The sequence below is a fragment of the Xyrauchen texanus genome, chromosome 28 (genome assembly GCF_025860055.1).
Source record: "Xyrauchen texanus isolate HMW12.3.18 chromosome 28, RBS_HiC_50CHRs, whole genome shotgun sequence".
Classification (NCBI taxonomy): domain Eukaryota; kingdom Metazoa; phylum Chordata; class Actinopteri; order Cypriniformes; family Catostomidae; genus Xyrauchen; species Xyrauchen texanus.
In genome coordinates this window covers 9,775,348-9,797,226 of record NC_068303.1, presented here as the reverse complement: position 1 = coordinate 9,797,226, position 21,879 = coordinate 9,775,348, and the positions used below count along the sequence as shown (strand labels likewise).

At 37.7% G+C, this 21,879-nt stretch overlaps 1 protein-coding gene across 1 annotated transcript in view; it reads left to right on the top strand.

Annotated features, from left to right (window-relative positions):
• mpv17 (mitochondrial inner membrane protein MPV17) overlaps positions 1-21,879 on the top strand; it is a 37,294-nt gene that overhangs the window by 12,464 nt on the left and 2,951 nt on the right. Inside the window, exons 3-7 of the mRNA XM_052095400.1 lie at positions 4,377-4,492; positions 9,518-9,610; positions 10,853-10,948; positions 20,144-20,176; positions 20,288-20,340. Of these exons, the coding sequence (XP_051951360.1) occupies positions 4,377-4,492; positions 9,518-9,610; positions 10,853-10,948; positions 20,144-20,176; positions 20,288-20,340 (391 nt within the window). The remainder of the gene's footprint in view (positions 1-4,376; positions 4,493-9,517; positions 9,611-10,852; positions 10,949-20,143; positions 20,177-20,287; positions 20,341-21,879) is intronic.

Sequence of the window (21,879 nt, the reverse complement as noted above, 5' to 3'; positions counted from 1 at the left end):
TCTGGGGGAAAACTTCAAAATGAGTCATTGAAGAAGACTTGAGGGAGACAGACTGTGACACTAATATTACTGGTCTGTACTATTTTAACTTTTTTTTTTTTTTAACTGCCTACACAATACAATACAAAATTGCATACACAAATGTTTCGTTAGACCGCCTTTAGCTTTGATTACGGCACACATTCTTTGTGGCATAGTTTCGATTTGCAACCTAATGCAACGTCACAATATTTATTTCCATCCAGAGTTGCATTAATTTTTGGTCGAGATCTTGTATTGATGACGGGAGTGTCAAACCACTACGTAAATTCTTCTCCAGCACATCCCAAAACTTTCAGTGGGGTTAATTCATGTGTGAAAATGATTCCTCATGCTCCCTGAACCACTCTTTCACAATTTGAACCTGATGAATCTTTGCATTGTTGTCCTGGAATATGCCTGTGTTGTCAGGGAAGAAAAAAAACGATGTATGACTAGCACATCGCTTCATGTGCTTCCCTTCTTACCTGACGCGCCCATTGCTTTGGAATGGGGTAAATCTGGACTGACCACAAGCAGACTTAAGCATCTATTTATTTAAATCCAAACGGTGACTTTTTGGCCTGGCAGTTTATATATGCTGTTTGAATTAGCTCTATATTTTCTGCTTCTAATTGTGACTTAATTACTGATGCCGATAATCAGAATCCAATCATTTAAAACCCTGTTAATATTGGCCTATACCAATAGGATCATCCATTATTTTCAAATTATTATACATCTATAGAAAGCTAAAGATCTTTATTACCGAATTGTAACTTCAGATGTTTGTAAACTTCTTCCTTACTTTGTTAATTATGAAGAAACAAATCATCTAATCTGTGTAAGTCTCACTATCCCACTGCTGGTACCATCAGTCATTACACTTTCAGTCCAGTGTCTGCATGCTCAGTCATGTTATAACACTGAGTCACCATGTCAGTGTTTGTGCTAGAGCGCAAGGCCAGTGCTCATAGGCTGTAATTAATACAACTCGATCGGAGAGTCCTTCAGTGCTTTTCTCTCCAAGGCTTCACCCGCTGTGTTTGTGTGGGGTTGATTGAATTTGATACAGTCTCTCTGCTGGTGGGTGATGTTGGGGCTCATCCCGCTGTGCCCGTTAACAACCTGCTGGAGAGAGACCAGAGTTCCCAGCACTCTCCTTTCTGATGCATTTTCATCTGCTCTCCCTCTATGGCTTGCTGTGTACAATAGAGGCTTTTCTATCCAGCTTGCCAATGTAAAGCAGTTCCCAGTTGTTGCCAAGTTGCTTTGGACAATGACCTCACTTATCAAAAGTTGATGCACCTGTTTGAGGATCAATTGCTGCACACTACATTACACCACAGAAGAGAATGTCTACATTTCAGGTTTCATTGCAGCAGAATAGTAGATGATATTTGATATAATGTGTACTTTTACAGCCACATTTGTGTGAGTGTATATTGAGGCTTATTGTGTGGATTCTTTGAGCAATGTCTGTTGTGTAAGAAACAAAACATATTTGCTTCCTTCTTCGTGCTTATGGTTGATGTTCCTTTGAACCAGAAATTACAGTAGAAAGAGTGGAATGTTACAAAGTCTATCAGCCGTCAAATTGCAGAAAAGATGTTAATTATGATTTATATATGCTGAATGCTCGGACACATTGAGCAGTGGAACTCGTGGGTGACACAAGTTTGAATAACTGACTATCTGATCTGGTGAAATATGGAGTTAAATGGATTCTTCTTCACCTCTTTGGTATCTTTGGCATGACAATTTTCACATGCATAAAAGAATAAGGTTCCTTTGAAAGGTTCCTATGGTTTTGGTTTCTTTTATTGAAGTTTGTATTCATTTTGGATTTCCGATACTTGTCAATATCCAGTGAGCTCTCTGTTTATGCAAACATGCATAATGCATGCCTCTATTTGCTTTGAGTGTAGATGATCGAAGTGTGGAGAGAAAAGAGACCTATGACCTTTCCAGCAGTTGAGAGGAAGCAGCTCTATCAATGTGATTGGCACACAGTATGTGTGTGTGTTTAAGTGGGGAGAAAATGATGGGCTGCAGTCTATCTAGTCTAGTGCATCCATCAATCAAATGCAACAGCCTCTGTTCATTCAGCGTTTCCTCAACGATGAATGGACGAGCAAACACACACACACATACTCTCACAACTTTGGGTTGTTGACAGGTCTCATGCTTATTTTTTTAAACACACACAAAAAAAGGAATAATTTGAGGTAGGGCTGCTCGATTATGGCAAAAATCATAATCATGATTATTTTGGTCAATATTGAGATTTCGATTATTTAACATAATCATACATTTATTGACATTTTTAACCATAGATTTCCTTGAATTTGAAATGTAAACTGCATTGGGTAGGGGAGGAGGCTATTGTCATATATTTATTTTATGTTGTGTATGGTAGTCAAATAAAGGAAAGCCTCCATCGCCATAATTTACAGCAAGGGTTCTCACACTTCTATGTAATGAGATCTACTTTTTTATCATGTTATTGCAGCAAGATCTACCATGTACGATAAAGGCTATTCATTATCACAATAACAACATTTCAGTAGTCGGTAGTGAAATTTGACAATTTCAATACCAGCTTCAAAACCACAACAAATATTAACACTGACCTTTTAGCACTAGTTAATTTCAAAGGGCCTGTGGTGCTAAATTATTTTTTTAAAGTACAAATATTTAATGTAGTCCCTCAATTAATATGATGTAATAAAAACTGCTTACATGGTAATTAGAATACAATAAAAAAAATTATGTTTAAAGTCATTTAAATGGAGTTAAGTATGTCACCACACGACATTTCAAGGTATTAAGCTATTTTGACACATTGTTTCCAAATGTTGGACCATATGCTGTATCCACACAAATAAGTAAAGCTTCTATAATGTGGAGGTGTCACACAGCAGGACTGAATAAATGAACATGGAATAGTTCCACATTAAAATTACAAGTTTGATTAATTGAAGGAGATAAATAGGAGATCATATTCTTCCTTTTTGTTAACATACAAGTTTGAAAATGTTTTTTACTTATTTTTGGGGTCTTGAATAGCAAAATTGTTAAGGATCCTCAAGGGATTGCCCAGTTAGATATGTATTTTGTGAGTCACTTCATAAGACTCAATATAAAAAAGGTGGCCCCAGTTAAATAATTCCAATATATTTAAATATAGTATAGATCCATATGGTTCATTTTGAGACATTTCTGTATTTCGCATTTACTGATGAAGACATTCACTTTGCACATTTGACTGAGTAAAACACCATTTGCATGAACAATTTGGTTTACATTTGGCACAACAATTCTTTGCCAGAAGTAAGTGCATTGTCTTTTTTTTTTCATTACATGTTAGGTCAAATTCCCTTATACATGCACTCTTATGTATAAGTCCATACATCAGTCTGAAGGCTTTTTAAGTCAGTCTTTTATAAGGAGACATCTCACCTGAAAATACTTGTTTGGTTTCAATGTGACATGTCATTCAACACTACATATATATTGTTTTGGTATTTTTTTTATTTTTCCAGGTACATTTGACATTTTCCTTTTGCAGCAGTATGTACGCAGCATGTATTTTGAATGATGTGGTTAAAGTACAGACAAAATTAAGGGAATTTAATCTGTTTTGAATACTGTAAAACATAATTTATGGTCCAAATGTGCTCATTATGCAGCCTTAATGAATTTTACCCTGTATTCTCTGGCAGCACATTATTAAAATTAGACCATTTAATCTTTTTTTAACTGATTTTGATTAATAAATTAGAGTTTGGTTTTAATTCTAAAAGAAACCTTATCAGGTTTTTCAAAGTGTTCTCATGTTTCATGGCTTGTCTCACTAATTGTATTTTACAGGATAACATCTGTCCATCTTGTTAGGAAAAAACACCCATGGTGTTCATAAGGGGCTCTATAGACAAATTTACAATGTTACATTTAAAGGTCATTTTGGGGTGACTGGATGGCTCCTTTAAGTCTTTACAGCCATTTAACTACAACAGCAAATGCAGAATTACGTTTTAATAAGCTTTGTAATTGTTGGAAGTAATGTCAGTACATGTTGTCTGAATTGGTAAAAAAAAAATAAAGAAATTCACACATTTAATTATGAAAATGTTACAATTGTACAAAAAGTCAGGATTTGTTATCCTTAACATTTCGTCTTCGTCACTCAGTATCACTCTGTAGATATGCAAGTAAGGGAATGCGGTGGCAAAAATCTGAATGACATTTTCCTTTCAAATCTCCTTGGCATGTTTACCTCACACTGGGAATTGGGGGACAAACAGATGCCTGACTGGAAGCCTTTAGCTCCCTCATTCTGGCTCCCTCTCTTCCAGGCTCTCTGGTGGGAGTGGGCGATGTCATCTCCCAGCAGCTGATTGAAAAGCGTGGACTGGCCAATCACAGCATGATACGTACCGCCAAGATGATGAGCATTGGCTTCTTCTTTGTTGTAAGTTTTCTGTGCTTCTTTTCCATTTGCACATTTGAGTCTTATGAGGTCTTCCAGCATTGTTACACTAGACTAGTTTTATTTAAATTTAGAGCAAAGGGACCCACATTAAAAAAAATTGTTCTGTAATATTTTAAACATTCTATCATTACAAAGAATGTACTTAAATGTTAATTAATTGCATTGTGCCATTTCAAGAATCAACACATAACACATAAATTAGCATCTGGGCCTCCTTTGCATTGTAAAGTAGATGTAAAAAAAGAAGAAATAAAAAAAAGGTCAATCTCAATTCAGATTTCATATATTACATTGTTTAGAATTGGTGTGGCGATCTTAAAAACAATGTTTGTAATTGGAGATTTTCAATAATTAATCTTACATTTCTTAAAAGTTTATTTAAAAAAAACAAATAGATGGCACATATAAAACTCAAAGATCTGAATGTTATGCAATTTAAACTGAATTAATTTTGGAAAATAAATGTAAAAAATTCAAAATAGTTCTGGACTTGCAAGCACAGTAATTATTACATGTTGCTTTATGTTGTGATAAAATATAATCAAAGGTTTTACCATTCAGTTAGCCAATCTTTTGCTTAAAACGCCAATGTGTTTTAGAAAGAGAATTTAATGCTTACATTTCTACAAACATTCACTTTCCGTAACACAAATATTTTTTTATTGTACAACACTATGGTAACAGGGTTTCCATATAAGATAGGGATACTGTGATAAAGAAGAGGAAACTTCAGAGTTTTTTTCAGAGTTTACTTCCTTAAAGGATGTCTTTTTTTAAATTATAGAATGATCCATTAGTTAATGTTAAAACAGGGTTGACGCATAGTCTGGAAACGTTTACGTTGAATAATACAAAAAAATATGATTAATTATAATAAGAAGAAGATATCAATATAATACAACAAATACAATAATAATAATAAAAAAATATATACAAATTGATATAAAACAATTTTTTTTTACATTAGAATCATGAAAACCCGTAACATGTCTACAATTAAACCTCCCTGCACTTGAGTCTGAGACTGAGTACAGCTATGATTAAGCTGTTGGTAAAAACTTTACAAGCAGTGACGTCTTTGTGGCAACATGTTAGTGAATGCACATGTTTACAAGTCTGGCAAGTTACGACCATTGCAAAACAAATGTGTAGGGGTGTCATTTGTAGGAACAGGAAATCAAATAGCACAGCAGGACACAATGATTGACATATTGACACAATCACTAAATGTCGTACTCCTCCCTTCCTCTCTCTCTTTCTGTAACACACATACACAAAGCACTAATGCACTAGTTCTGTCCAAGGCCTAATCTGCAAATGGCCTGTATGATTCAAAGCTTTTACAAGCCAGAGCACACTTGATTCAGCCTTTTAAACATCAGACCTTAGTCGTTATTATTAGCACAGTAAATACTGATTCACTGCTGTAAGAACAAAAGGGTGAACACACGGGTCAGAACTTCAATGGCAATGGCACATGCCCAAATGGTTTTAAGAGAGCTGTTCTTGCCCAATCAACCGAATTAAACAGAAGCCCAGTATTAATCATTTTAAAAGGACTGAAAAAAATAGCAAAAAGACTATACTAATAGAATACAGCTATATTCACTATGCATTTACACATGACAATTGGAGGTCTTCTCAGAAAACTGTTTGTAAAAATGCTCATATGCATCATCATATGGGTGAATCTCATGAAAACATGTCCGTTTCATACTGTATTTCACCCTAAAATCCAAAGAACAAAAATAAGACATAAACAAAAGGAAGCCTAGTTTTAGAGCCTTTACGAGTTTTTTGCATTGTGATATCATTTGAACATCATGTGCAAAATAATATATATATTTTTTTTATCGATCAAGTAACACTGTATCACTTAGCTCTTTAAATTGTAGTTCAGAAAACACAGTTTGCACATGTTCCCCCAACAAACACTCTTATCATCAATCAACCAACCTAATAGCTAATTTACAAATGTGAAATTTACCAATTTTATATAAAGTAACATTTTACATTTTGATATATAGTGTGTATGTACAGTCTGTATTTGTGGATATTTGAATGTGTGGTTCAAGACTTGTTTGAACCACACACAGAGACACAAATTTATTTTTCCAATTTGTGCCCATTTGTTTCCTTTTACACCCGAACAAAGGTCAATGGTAAACACATCCCCCACCCCTCTTTACCGCCTGAGACCCTGTGTGCGTTTTCCATTTCCCTTTTTGATTTGTAACTAGTAGCACCTAATAAACAAGCAAAAAAATAAAAAATATTCTATAGCAAATAGTTTTCCTACAAATTGATATCCACAAACACTCACCTAAAGGATTATTAGGAACACCATACTAATACTGTGTTTGACCCCCTTTCGCCTTCAGAACTGCCTTAATTCTACGTGGCATTGATTCAACAAGGTGCTGAAAGCATTCTTTAGAAATGTTGGCCCATATTGATAGGATAGCATCTTGTAGTTGATGGAGATTTGTGGGATGCACATCCAGGGCATGAAGCCCCCGTTCCACCACATCCCAAAGATACTCTATTGGGTTGAGATCTGGTGACTGTGGGGGCCATTTTAGTACAGTGAACTCATTGTCATGTTCAAGAAACCAATTTGAAATGATTCGAGCTTTGTGACATGGTGCATTATCCTGCTGGAAGTAGCCATCAGAGGATGGGTACATGGTGGCCATAAAGGGATGGACATGGTCAGAAACAATGCTCAGGTAGGCCGTGGCATTTAAACGATGCCCTATTGGCACTAAGGGGCCTAAAGGGTGCCAAGAGAACATCCCCCACACCATTACACCACCACCGCCAGCCTGCACAGTGGTAACAAGGCATGATGGATCCATGTTCTCATTCTGTTTACGCCAAATTCTGACTCTACCATCTGAATGTCTCAACAGAAATCGAGACTCATCAGACCAGGCAACATTTTTCCAGTCTTCAACTGTCCAATTTTGGTGAGCTCTTGCAAATTGTAGCCTCTTTTTCCTATTTGTAGTGGAGATGAGTGGGACCCGGTGGGGTCTTCTGCTGTTGTAGCCCATCCGCCTCAAGGTTGTGCATGTTGTGGCTTCACAAATGCTTTGCTGCATACCTCGGTTGTAACGAGTGGTTATTTCAGGCAAAGTTGCTCTTCTATCAGCTTGAATCAGTCCGCCCATTCTCCTCTGACCTCTAGCATCAACAAGGCATTTTTGCCCACAGGACTGCCGCATACTGGATGTTTTTCCCTTTAAACCATTTTCCCACACCATTCTTTGTAAACCCTAGAAATGGTTGTGCGTGAAAATCCCAGTAACTGAGCAGATTGTGAAATACTCAGACCGGCCCGTCTGGCACCAACAACCATGCCACGCTCAGAATTGCTTAAATCACCTTTCTTTCCCATTCTGACATTCAGTTTGGAGTTCAGGAGATTGTCTTGACCAGGACCACACCCCTAAATGCATTGAAGCAACTGCCATGTGATTGGTTGATTAGATAATTGCATTAATGAGAAATTGAACAGGTGTTCCTAATAATCCTTTAGGTGAGTGTATGTGGACAGCGGGAATAATAATACCAAGCTACAAAAAAGCTCATTTTTTTCATCAAATTGTTTGTTTCCAGGAGTGTTGGTTATTCATGTTTTTGAGACGTTACAGACATTACATCAGAAATTAGCATAATTAATTCTCATTCAAAGTAATGGCCAGCATTACCCAATCATTAAAAACTATGTTAAATAAAATTATACATTATAAAGTACTGATTATCATTGTCCCATGTCTCTCAAACATGTTGAGTGGTCCAAACATCATCTGCTGCCTGAAACTGAACTTTTGGTGCAAATTATAGGTGTGAATGCACCTGAGAGCTGCATAGAGAGCTATAGGATACTCCCTTGCTACCTTGCTGCCTATTTAGTGAATGACTAAACCTCTATTGTGCTGTCTGTCTGCACTGGTCTCAGAACAGTTCGAAATGCATCTTATTTTCATCCTAACTCCATATGAAGCCTCTGAAAGCAACATTTTTCAGCTTTTGGATGGACCATTTATTCACAATGTGAAAATACAACGTGAATATAGGAATTTGTTTACTAATATTAATGAATAGAACCATATTTTTCAGTAATAACAATATAGAATATAACACAATTTATATTAAAACAAAGCGAAATTACCCACATATGTGTTATAAAGTTTTTAGTTTTTTTACTTTTGAGAGAATTATGTCACAAAATCCACATATGTGGACATTGTGTTTATTGGCGCACTGATGCACAAAAATATTTATTTTTTAAAGTGGCAAATTTAAAGAAATCTGTAATGTTTTTTTTATTTTATTTAAACCAGCATTATTTAAATATTGAAGTTAAAATACTACTATGATGTAAAATGCTGCACCATTTAAATAAAATATATATTTTCATTACTATTTGGGGAAAATGTGATTAGTTGTCAATGTCATTAATAATCATATCATGTTCATTAATAAACAAATTATAAAAAAACTTTTTCACTGACATGTGTCCCAGACACACACTGAAAAAATGGTAACCTGCAATGGTTACCTCACGGATCTATTTCTACTTTTTACAGTCTGTCCATTAGGAGTCCTTAGGATTTGACTGACAATTTCGAGCAACATTTCTCAAGGGGGCAGCTTACTGTGGCAATTGACAGCATCCAGTTGTCAATGATGACTGAAACACCCCCAGGAGACTCTGTTTGACAGATTTATTGATCCGTCTACTAATCAGGACCACACTGAACCCACAAAATGAAAGCTCATTAATACACAAATGATTTGATCTAATTACAGCATGCTGTTTTAATAACCATGCCATCAACAAATGAAACCACTGGCACAACCTCAATATTCCAAGCTTGTTTTCATGATTGTTGGCTGAATTTGTAATTCTGCTCTTCATTTCTTTTTTATTTATTGGTCGCCCTCTAGATACTTGATTTAGAAGTATAAGAAAGTAAGTGTTCATGTTTTTTGCAGGGTCCAGTAGTGGGCGGATGGTACAAGGTACTGGACAAACTTGTCACAGGCGGTACTAAAAGTGCAGCATTCCAAAAAATGCTTGTTGACCAGGTGAGGCATGCAATGTACAAGAGACATATTCAATAGTATATCTCCTTTTGTGTTCCACAGAATAAAGAAAGTCATACAGGTTTGGGACCAACATGAGGGTGAATAAATGACCATTTTTGTTTTTGGGTGAACTATCCCTTTAAATATAAATAGACCCAAGGAATGTTGTGCTTCTAAAATTGAGTGTCATTTCTTTGTTGAGAGTATGCAGACACATGTAAAGTGCTTAGGTGTTGCTATTTATGGCTGTTGCTATGTGCCTTATCCCTTTTGGGGATCCTTTCTGAGCGCTCCCTTCATGCAAGTAATCCATCCCCTGACTGGCAGTCTAACAAATGAGTGTTTGCATATGTCATTTTTTACATGATTCGTGGAATGATTATACAGGATGAAGCAGACAAAGGCACACAAGACAAGCCCTCTCTCCAGCACCGGATTAAACCCAAACAACAGCACTTACAACGCCAGCCTTTTATCACACATTTATTTTCCAAAAACAGATTCTAGGGCTATTTTTAGAGACCCACTTTCTAAATTCCTGTTGGAGCCCGATCGACCAGGGAGAAGGTGTGTGGTTGCTGTCATCCATGGATATTAAATTCATTTTATTGAGTTTTTTAAAGAGATCAAGATGTTATTGAGTCATTTGATATTCAGTTAGCTGTTAAAGGGATAGTTTGTCCAGAAATTAGAACTCAGTAATCATTTACTCACCCTCATGATGTTCAAAATCTGTATGACTGACTGACTTCTGTCGAACACAAAAGGAAATGTTAGGCTAAATGTTTGTCTCAATCATCATAGACTTTAATCACATCTTTTGTCAAGACAATAACTGAGAGTGAACACTTTACAAGTTTTAAATGTATGCTTTCTGTCTGGTTTTAATTGGTGCTTGTGTTCCTGCATTGTTGAGGATGATTTCTGTAATAACTACATTGGGTGTCCTTTGAAAAATTCAGACTGAAAAGCATTTTTAGTGTGTGCTCATAATAAATGCATTCAGCAATCTCTTGGTATCTCATTGATAGCTTTCAACATGTGCCATGCATATTTTAGCAGAAATGTCAATGTGAGCCAGTGGTCTATAAATTAAAAATAAGGCTGGATTAGTATGTGTAATGGTATTTTATTTTGACTAGATTAACGATGTATATTCATGTCATCTGCAAATGAATGACAAGTAGGGTGGGATAAGTTGTAGTTGCACTTTGATCTGATTTGATTTTTGTGTGTCCACAGGTGTGCTTTGCACCATGTTTCTTGGGTGCATTCTTAGGAATATCTGGAGCTCTAAATAGACTGACTATGGAGGAAAATGTAGCCAAGCTCAAGCGGGTCAGTTTAACATAATTATCTTCAAAAAGTAAAGCAAAAACTACCATTCAATAATGCGAAACAACATCTATGCATCCCAGATTTAAAGACAGTACCAGACCCCCTAAGATTCAAACCCTGACCAATACTAGACCCCCTAAGACCAGACCCCTGAGACTTAGACCCAGACCAATTGCAGACTCCCTAAGACTCAGACCCCCAAAGACTCAGACCCAGACCAATACCAGAAACCCTAAGACTTAGACACAGACCCCCTAAGACTCAGACCAAAAATAATACCAGACCCCCAAAGACTCAGACCCAAGCCAGTACAAGACTTTAAAGAGGCCTGAACTAAGGCCAAGTTTACACCAAATGGTTTCGAGTGGTCTCAAGAACAAAAAACAAGTTAAAGAACTATTATGTTTAATTTGCTCCTAAATTCCTACAAACATTTGATTTGTGTTATATCCAAACATTGGCATGACTAGATCCTTATTTTCAGTTTAATCTCATGCCCTCTTCATTGGGCCACCCCATCAGTAGTCCTTAAATTGCTCTCTTACCAGCTGTCTGTCCTCCTCCGTCACAACATTGACCCTTATATTGGCACAGCATAATCAGAGTATTTCCATTGATGGAAAGATGGAGGGAAGGATGGCTGGTTTGGCGAAGAGTGACTCATAGGCTTGTAGGAACAACAGTTGACGCAGCATTGCTCTCTAAGTGGGCCATCAATTATTTATCTAGGGAAGGTGGCTGAGTTAATATGACACTGAAAGGTCAGTCACCTAAATGTCAGAAAAGACAGAAAGCTAATGATAAATGCACTCATTAAGCCAAACAGCCTATGCAAAAGAATTGCGAGGTGAAAGCCCATCACTAAAAGCACCTGGGGTAAACCTTTTGGTTAGATTGGTGCTACCCTGAAACTCATCTTAAATAAAATTAATGAAAACATGTTTTAATGAATTTTAATGCTTATCCAATAAAACATGTTTACGGTGACCTTGCACCTGCCGGTTATTAGTTGGACTGTCATTGGCTAAAATAAATCGTTCACCCAAAAATTCAAATTCTCTCATCATTTACTCAACTTTGTGTTCTGCAAAAGAAAGTAAGTCTGGGAATGTTTATTTTTGGGTGAACTATTCCTTTAAACAGGTTAAAACTTGCATGTTGAAGGTGTTCCTTTTTGTTTAAGATCCAGACATGACTGCAGGAGTGCCCTTTAGAACAGAACTAAACATCAGTCTGCTACTATTATGGCAGCTATATGCGGTTTCTTAGTGGGTAAGGGTCTGGTTGAGTAATGGAAAGGTCATAGACTCGATCTTCAGTTGGAATGACTGAATTGTAGAGTTAATGTGAGAACTTGTATCTCAATTGTGTTTAAGGCACTTAACACAAGGGATATCTCCAGGGAAACGGTGCCTTCCTTTAGTGTTCTGAAAGTCAGTTTAGATAAAATGCCTCTGCTATATGAAAAGAAAGGTTCACCCAGTCTGCATTTGTCACAGTGTGGGGATTGGTAAGGTATAAGTACAAGTAGTATATATATAAGTTATGATGTAAATTCAGAAATATTAAAGATTGTACAATATTTCTAGGTCAAATGTGAGACACTGCCTGTGTTAAATTTGTACAAATTACAAAGACATTTTTTTTTCTACTGGTCCACTGACACTCTTTGACTTTTGGAAGTTAATAATAGCCAATTAGACACATACAACATTTCTGAAATGTCTTGAACACGTATTGTACACCGTATTTAGCATTTTCCATTGAGAATCGGACACCGTTATCTGCCAAGACCGCTATTCCCAAAAATGGCCGAATGTGACCTCTTTGGTCAGTGCACTGTATGTAGCTAATACTGAATATTCACAATGGACAAGGAAATAATTTTAGCGAGTGAGTTTCTTTATTACTTCATTCTTCCAGAACTAGTTTTTGCATGTTTCACACTCATTTAACATCTGCCCAAGCCTTCTCTTGTGAAATTTCACTGTGCAAATATAAATGTGACAAAGCCTGCACTCAAACAGTTTGTTTGTGAAATCAGGTTAAATCCAATCTCCCCATTGACTGGTCTCTCTTTCTTTACCAAATGACACCAGATGCACCGTAGCCGTCAAGTATCAAGTCTAGAGAGTTGCCCTGCAGTTGGTATTACATTGAAAGGTTAAGTGCAAATTAGCTTGCAGAAAACCAAGATTAGAACCAACAACTTATCTGCTCATTATTGTCCTCATCATGAGCCTTTTGACGGCTTATAGCCTGGTACTATAATAGAGCGATCACTGTCATAATGAAAAGACAGGAAACCAATGTTGCTTCATGCCACAGTGCATTTGAGTCTGGTGGCTTCATCAAGGTTCCTCCAGGGATGAATCTCTAATTCAATTCATGTTAAAGGCATAGTTCACCTGGAAATAAAACCGTCATCAATAGCTGCTTTTCCACTATCGGGCCAGTGCGAGCCAGTGCTATCAACAGGCCAGCCAGGGCCAATAGCCTCGGACCTCAAGCTGCAAGACCAAAATCGAGCTGCGTTCCCACTATCGAGCCAACAACTTGGCAGCGTTGCCCAAAACCTACCCTTATACACCGCTGTGCATTATTTTTTTCCCATCCATTTTCTGGCAGGTCCCACCTCCTGCATTTGGATTGGCTACTAAGAGCTACTCACAAATGGTCTGTAATTGGGCACAGTTATTCCAACAGCCACTTCGTTCGAAGTTCAGTGCAAATTTGAAACGGTTAAAATTAGACAAGATAAAACTATCACATGCATCACATCTCTTCTGTCCTATATGACTGATAGACCTATTTACTATACATTATATTCCATACAGCTAAATATATGACATGTAACATAATTTGTCACTTTGTATCATAAGGATGGGCAATGAGGTGGCGGGAATTAACTGTGGCCTGTATACTTTTTTCCTCTGAATAGTATCTCAATGGTAAGATGTAGGGGAGAGAGAGACCGTTCCGGGGTGGGCTACAAGAATTGTTGACTCGTTTGTGTGATTACATGGCCACTGAGTGCCTTTTTGTTTAAGTTTTGTTGATCGATGCTGAAGAGTAATAAAATACTCACGTTGACAGTTTGCTGCCTCCTGACTCCTCCATTATCCAGAATATAAACGTGTTGCACAATTCTTTCAAAGTTATTATCATTCGTTAATTTTGCAATTTTCTTTTTATTATTAAAAATAATATTATTTCAAATTAACAATTAGAACCCCAAAATGAAAATTCTCTCATCATTTACATTTATGCATTTGGCAGACGCTTTTATTCAAAGCGACTTACAGTGCAATTATTACAGGAACAACCCGGAACAACCTTGAGTTAAGTGCCTTGCTCAAGGACACAATGGTGGTGGCCGTGGGGTTAGAACCTGTGACCTTCTGACCTTCTGATTAACAGCCCTGTGCTTTAGCCACTACGCCACCACCACTCATCCTTTTACTCTTGACTTTCTTTCTTCTGCAGAACACAAATGAAGGTTTGTATTATGATTCACAATTATGATTTGATTTGATTTGCAATGACATTATAATTATTTTATTTTTTTATTAAATAAATATAAATAAAAATGTCCATACATGCAGTCTTCTTGTACGCTTTATATCTAAAATATCTCAGTTACATATGAAACCTTGGTTGTCTGAGAGTAGGGGAACGAGACATTGCATCACTAAGCTGACTCTATGGGGAGTGTCCTATACAACCTAGTTGAAACTTTTCTACAATAATGCCAATTCTAAAATTGGCTATGGTGTTTAAGCCCAGCCCTTTTTGGAATGAATTTGTCTGATATAAAAGCAAGCATGCAAACACCATTCCTCAGAGTTCTTTGAAGTGCGAGCAATGAGCTCTTGTCCCTTATTCAGAACATTCTAAGTCTGTAGTGCAGCCAGCTTACACAATATCTTGTTCCCCTCGTCTCAGGGAACCGAGGTTACCTACATAAACGAGACGTTCCCTTACGACTTGGTACATTTGACATTGTGCGACTAAGCTGAAGCTATAGGGAAGACTCATCACGCCGCACTACACGACATAATCTTCCAGAGAGGAAACATGACCAGTTGACATTAGAGCAGATTTTCCATATGGCAAAGCAGCAAGTCTCTGTGTTTGCTCAGTAGTGCCCCTGATTGGCTAGTAATTACTAATCACTGAGGTAATTCAAAACAAGCACACCGTTCATTTTCAATGGAGCGAGCACCGCATCAATACATTTTCTGAACATGTGGGGAGATTATTTATATATATATAAATAATATATATATATATTGTAAATTTGTATAATTTATATGTAATTTTGTATAAATTTATATAATTTATAAATTTGTAAAATATATATAAATTTGCCAATTTATATATATATATAAATAATAGACTGAATCAAGGAGATATAAAGTCCTTCATTTCAGTCTGTCTCTGGCTCCACATGTTCACAAAATATATATATACAGTGAGGAAAATAAGTATTTGAACACCCTGCTATTTTGCAAGTTCTCCCACTTAGAAATCATGGAGGGGTCTGAAATTGTCATCGTAGGTGCATGTCCACTGTGAGAGACATAATCTAGAAAAAAAATCCAGAAATCACAATATATGATTTTTTAACTATTTATTTGTATGATACAGCTGCAAATAAGTATTTGAACACCTGTCTATCAGCTAGAATTCTGACCCTCAAAGACCTTTTAGTCTGCCTTTAAAATGTCCACCTCCACTCCATTTATTATCCTAAATTAGATGCACCTGTTTGAGGTCGTTAGCTGCATAAAGACACCTGTCCACCCCATACAATCAGTAAGAATCCAACTACTAACATGGCCAAGACCAAAGAGCTGTCCAAAGACACTAGAGACAAAATTGTACACCTCCACAAGGCTGGAAAGGGCTACGGGGAAATTGCCAAGCAGCTTGGTGAAAAAAGGTCCACTGTTGGAGCAATGACTGTCAATCTCCCTCGGACTGGGGCTCCATGCAAGATCTCACCTCGTGGGGTCTCAATGATCCTAAGAAAGGTGAGAAATCAGCCCGAAACTACACGGGAGGAGCTGGTCAATGACCTGAAAAGAGCTGGGACCACCGTTTCCAAGGTTACTGTTGGTAATACACTAAGACGTCATGGTTTGAAATCATGCATGGCACGGAAGGTTCCCCTGCTTAAACCAGCACATGTCAAGGCCCGTCTTAAGTTTGCCAATGACCATTTGGATGATCCAGAGGAGTCATGGGAGAAAGTCATGTGGTCAGATGAGACCAAAATATAACTTTTTGGTCATAATTCCACTAACCGTGTTTGGAGGAAGAAGAATACCATCCCAAGAACACCATCCCTACTGTGAAGCATGGGGGTGGTAGCATCATGCTTTGGGGGTGTTTTTCTGCACATGGGACAGGGCTGACTGCACTGCATTAAGGAGAGGATGACCGGGGCCATGTATTGCGAGATTTTGTGGAACAACCTCCTTCCCTCAGTTAGAGCATTGAAGATGGGTCGAGGCTGGGTCTTCCAACATGACAATGACCTGAAGCACACAGCCAGGATAACCAAGGAGTGGCTCTGTAAGAAGCATATCAAGGTTCTGGCGTGGCCTAGCCAGTCTCCAGACCTAAACCCAATAGAGAATCTTTGGAGGGAGCTCAAACTCCGTGTTTCTCAGCGACAGCCCAGAAACCTGACTGATCTAGAGAAGATCTGTGTGGAGGAGTGGGCCAAAATCCCTCCTGCAGTGTGTGCAAACCTTTCCTCCAGACAGAACTGGTGTAACTAAGTCAAGATTGCAGACCTTGTTGCACGCACACGCTTTTTCAGTTCTGCCCACAAATGTTCTATTGGATTGAGTTCAGGGCTTTGTGTTGGCCACTCCAATACCTAGACTTTGTTGTCCTTAAACCATTTTGCCATAACATTGGAGGTATGCTTGGTGTCATTGTCCATTTGGAAGACCCATTTGCGACCGAGCTTTAACTTCCTTGCTGATGTCTTGAGATGTAACTTCAATATATCCACATACTTTTCCTTCATCATGATGCCATATATTTTGTGAAGTGCACAAGTCCATCCTGCAGCAAAGCACCCCCACAACATGATGCTGCCACCCCCATGCTTCACGGTTGGGATGGTGATCTTCGGCTCGCAAGCCTCACCTTTTTCCTCAAAACATAACATTGGTCATTATTACATTTATGTTTCATCAGACCAGAGAACATTTCTGCAGATCTTTGTCCCCATGTGCACTTGCAAACTGTAGTCTGGCTTTTTTATTAATTTTATCAATAGCGGGAGTTGCTGGAATATTGGTGGGGGAAAAAAATAACACCACTGCGGTGCCAATGTCAAGCACACTGCCCATTTCACAAGCAAGAAGGAAGCTCAAGCTGAGGTATCATGTTAGCTAGTTATCTAGAATATTGAGTTTAGATCGAATGTAAACAGCAAAGATAAGTTAGCTTTGACAACTCACCGACTAGAACTGCCATGGTGTCCCGAGTTGTCTCTCCATTAACAGCGGCACAATGTCCCAATACACCTTCTATGAAAGTTCACTGAACCATGGAAAGTAATTTCTTTGGGCACCGCTTTGTCCATTGGCCATTTTAACAGATTTGTATTGTGCCCACATTTCTTTTTTAAAAAAAATAAAAAAAACCTGTACTGTTGTGCGCTGTATACACAATCTGGGAAGTTCTTTTTCTTCTGTGGATTTTCTGGCAGATTGCATACCAACTAAAAAGGTGCATACCGCCACCTACTGTGCTGGAGTGTGACGAAGATGGGAAAGAAGAAGATTTCCTATATTATATGTTTCAGACCATTGTTTCTCAAGAATCTTATCACTTTTATTATACTGCCAGTTTCTAATCTGATATTTAAGATATTGAATTAAGTGAATTCTCTGCATCCTGAAGCTTGTTGTTCTCCTATAAGTTATATTATTTCCTGTTCACACTTTGTACACTTAATTAAAACATGTTCCACAGTTTCCATTACCTGGCATGTTTCACATAGACATGTGTTGTGTGATGTGAAGTGTTGCATTAAGTTTAGTATGCCCCATTCTTAATTTTGCGATATATATGATCCTCTCTATTTAAGTTATAATTGATTTTACTTTAGTCTTGCATTATATTTTATGGACATTTCTGAAATGTATCCCAACTCCTTCTGCCATGTATTTTAGCAAGCTTCTTGAATAAAATGTTTTCCTTATCCCTTCTTAAATTGACCATTACATTTATGCTATCCAGTTTAAGTGCATCCTTGGCCATTTTATCTGCTTTTTTGTTTCCTTGTACCCCCACATGTGCTGGCACCCACATAAAGTGTACCAGATTTTAAATCTGCCTTAATCTATATGAAAAAAAAAACTATATATCAAGGTATCACTTCGACATGATTGAAATGTTTGAAGGCTTAAGAGGGATGCCATTTGAATCAAAGCAAATTACAACCTTATCGGTCAACACTTCCTCAACCCAACCCAAAATGCTGCACCTGTTCCTGCTGAATCAGGGTTTTTTGAACCATCAGTGAACACAGGCAAAAATACATAATGGGCAGTACTAATATGTTCTAATGTTAAAGATTTTATATCACTTCCACTCTATCTGGGAATTGACTCCGCCTTTGACATTGAACCCGCCTCAATCCCCGGATGGCCCAAGGCTAATCGGCAGGACAAAGGCCATTGGCCTTTGAGAAAGCCCAGAGGAGGCACGATGAAGCCCCGGAAGTGACAGTGGGAACACCACTGGCCCTGCATGGCTTTCTTCATTCAGTGGAACACCAATCATAAGGAAAAATGTTTGCCTCAGTCACCAATCACGTACATTAAATGGAAAGAAGATAAGAGTGACTGAAGCTAACTTCCTGCCTAACATCTCCATGTGTTTTCAACCGAAGAAAGGAAGTCATAATGGTTTGAACAACACAAGGGTTCGTAAATTATGACATTGTTTAAATTTTTGTGTGAACTATCCCTTAAACAATTGCTTTCTGCTTTCTATCTGTGGCCATTTTCCAGGACATTCAGGATTTTTATGGTCTTTTACATTTAGTCATTTAGCAGAAGCTTTTATCCAAAGGGACATGGTCTTTGATGTAGCAGACTTCTAAAGACTAGGATAATTAATGTTATATTAGCAATCCTGTGGTGTTGTGTGTCTTATGTTCAAAACCGTCCAAATATGAAACATTCTGTTCCTGAGGGGCTAAATTCCTGTGACGTCAAACTCTGGGGAAATAATATTGTGACGTGTCAGCCCTGTGGTGTTTTCACCCCAGGTGGCCGATGCCTTGTTCATTCTTAATTAGAGACTGTTATGGGAAAGAGAACAAACTAGAAAAAAGCCCAAGTTTTTAATACAAGCTTCTTTTACACAGTCAATCTCACTAAGCTGACCTTTCAAAAGATGGCATCGGCAAGGAAAGGGCCGTGGTGTTCCAGATGATGTGGTTTTTATATGGCAGAAGGGAAAGGAAGGTGTTGACTTGCAGTTTTTGCAGTGGGGTTGAGGTGTGGAGCTGTTACCTTGTGAAGCGCTTTAAGGGTTACCACCCCCCGGCTGGGTCAGGTAACATTGGCATTTGTCTTGACATAATGAAAGCATGAATGGACAGATGACGAATTCTTTTGTGTCTGGATGTCAGACTCTTCGAATTATAAAGGCTAATAAGGGAATGAAAGTAGTATTTAATACACTTAAATTGTATTTGTTAAATTATACAAATAAACTAGATTTCTAAGTTTTATGAAGAAAGAGCTTGGTTACCTCCTTCAGTGTAACAGTACAGTACTGAGCAAAAGTCTTGGGCACATAAGATGTTTCTCAAAATCATTTGTCTTAAGATTGTTATTTATGTCTTCAGCTTTAATGTGTCAATAGAAAATACACATTTTAAACTCCCAAACATTCCTTTTGCAAATATAATAGAATAAGAACAGGGAGCTCTACAATCCCCACTGAACATAGTCAGTCTGGGATTACATGTAGAGACAGAAGCAATTGAGACAGCCTAAATAGATAGAAGAACTGTCCATAGCAAAAACATGCAGAATGAATTTCACACCAAAGTTTAATAGTTAGGATTATAAGCAATACGAAATATTGATGCTTGCCTTAATCTATTTGTCAGATCAGATAGTTACTCTTCTAAACTTTTCCTTATCCCAATAGGACTACACGGACGCCTTGATCTCCAATTACTATGTAAGTTTTGTCCTGTAAACATGGCATTACTTATAATGTTTTTACTCATTGGTAAAAATCCAATCCATCAGTAATGTTCCGTTAAATCCAATTCTCTCTTTATTTCCCCAGCTTTGGCCACCAGTGCAGATAGCCAACTTCTATTTCATTCCTCTCCATCACAGGTAAAGTTTTTTTTTTTTTTTTTTTTTTTTTTATTATAAAAGTCCATTCCAGAGTGCTTTAATCCAACATGGCAAGGAGATTTAAGGACGTCACTGGGAAAAGTATGTACAGGATGTTTTTATGAAACACTGTGTAGCACTACAGCATTAAAAAGAGACAAGAAAGGGATTGGAGCCAAGAAACTTTTGAATAGTTTTAATTAGGCATTCATTTTTCTTTTGGACTCTTTGGAATTTCTTTAAAAAAAAAAAATCTTACTTTGATGTTACTCATTTTTGGCCATTGCATTTCTGCTTTGGGATCAACTGCTATATGAGATGGTCTATTCATTCATCTATCCATCCATCCAGTCCCATTCATCTAATCCATCCATCCTGTATGTCTATCTGTCTGTTTAATCCCATTCATGTAATCAATTTCCATCCATTGTATCTGTCTGTCTGTCTGGTCAGAAGTTTACATACACCTTAGCCAAATACATTTAAACTCGGTTTTTCACAATTCCTGACATTGTAGAAAACATTCCCTTTCTTAGGTCAATTAGGATCACTACTTTATTTTAAGAATGTGAAATGTCAGAATAATAGTAGAGAGAATTATTTTTTAGCTTTTATTCTTTCATCCCATTCCCAGTGGGTCAGAAGTTTACATACAATTTGTTTGTATTTTGTAGCATTGCCTTTAAACTGTTTAACTTGGGTCAAATATTTTGGGTAGCCTTCCACAAGCTTCTCACAATACGTTGCTGGAATTTTGGCCCATTCCTCCAGACAGAACTGGTGTAACTGAGTCAGGTTTGTAGGCCTCCATGCTCACACATGCTTTTTCAGTTCTGCCCAAAATGTTTCTATCAGATTGAGGTTAGGGCATTGTGATGGCCACTCCAATACCTTGACTTTGTTGTCCTTAAGCCATTTTGCCACAATTTTGGAGGTATGCTTGGGGGTCATTGTCCATTTGGAAGACCCATTTGTGACCGAGCTTTAACTTCCTGGCTGACGTCTTGGGATTTTTCTTCAATATATCCACATAATTTTCCTTTATCATGATGCCATCTATTTTGTGAAGTGCACCAGTCCCTACTGCAACAAAACACCCCCACAACGTGATACTGCCACCCCCATGCTTCACGGTTGGGATGGTGTTCTTTGAAGTGCAAGCCTCACCCTTTTTCCTCCAAACATAACGATGATCTTTATGGCCAAACAGTTCAATTTCTGTTTCAGCAAACCAGAGGACATTTCTCCAAAATGGGTTTTATGACCTGTTTCCTCCAGCATCTTCACAAGGTCCTTTGCTGTTTTGGGATTGATTTGCACTTTTCGCACCAAACTACATTACAGAATGCGTCTCCTTCCCGAGCGTTATGATGCTGCGTGGTTCCATGGTGTTTATACTTGCGTCCTATTGTTTGTACAGATTAACCTGGTACCTTCAGGTGTTTCCCAAGGATGAACCAGACTTGTAGAGGTCCATAATTTTTTTTCTGAAGTCTTTGCTGATTTCTTATGATTTTCCCATGATGTCAAGCAAAGAGG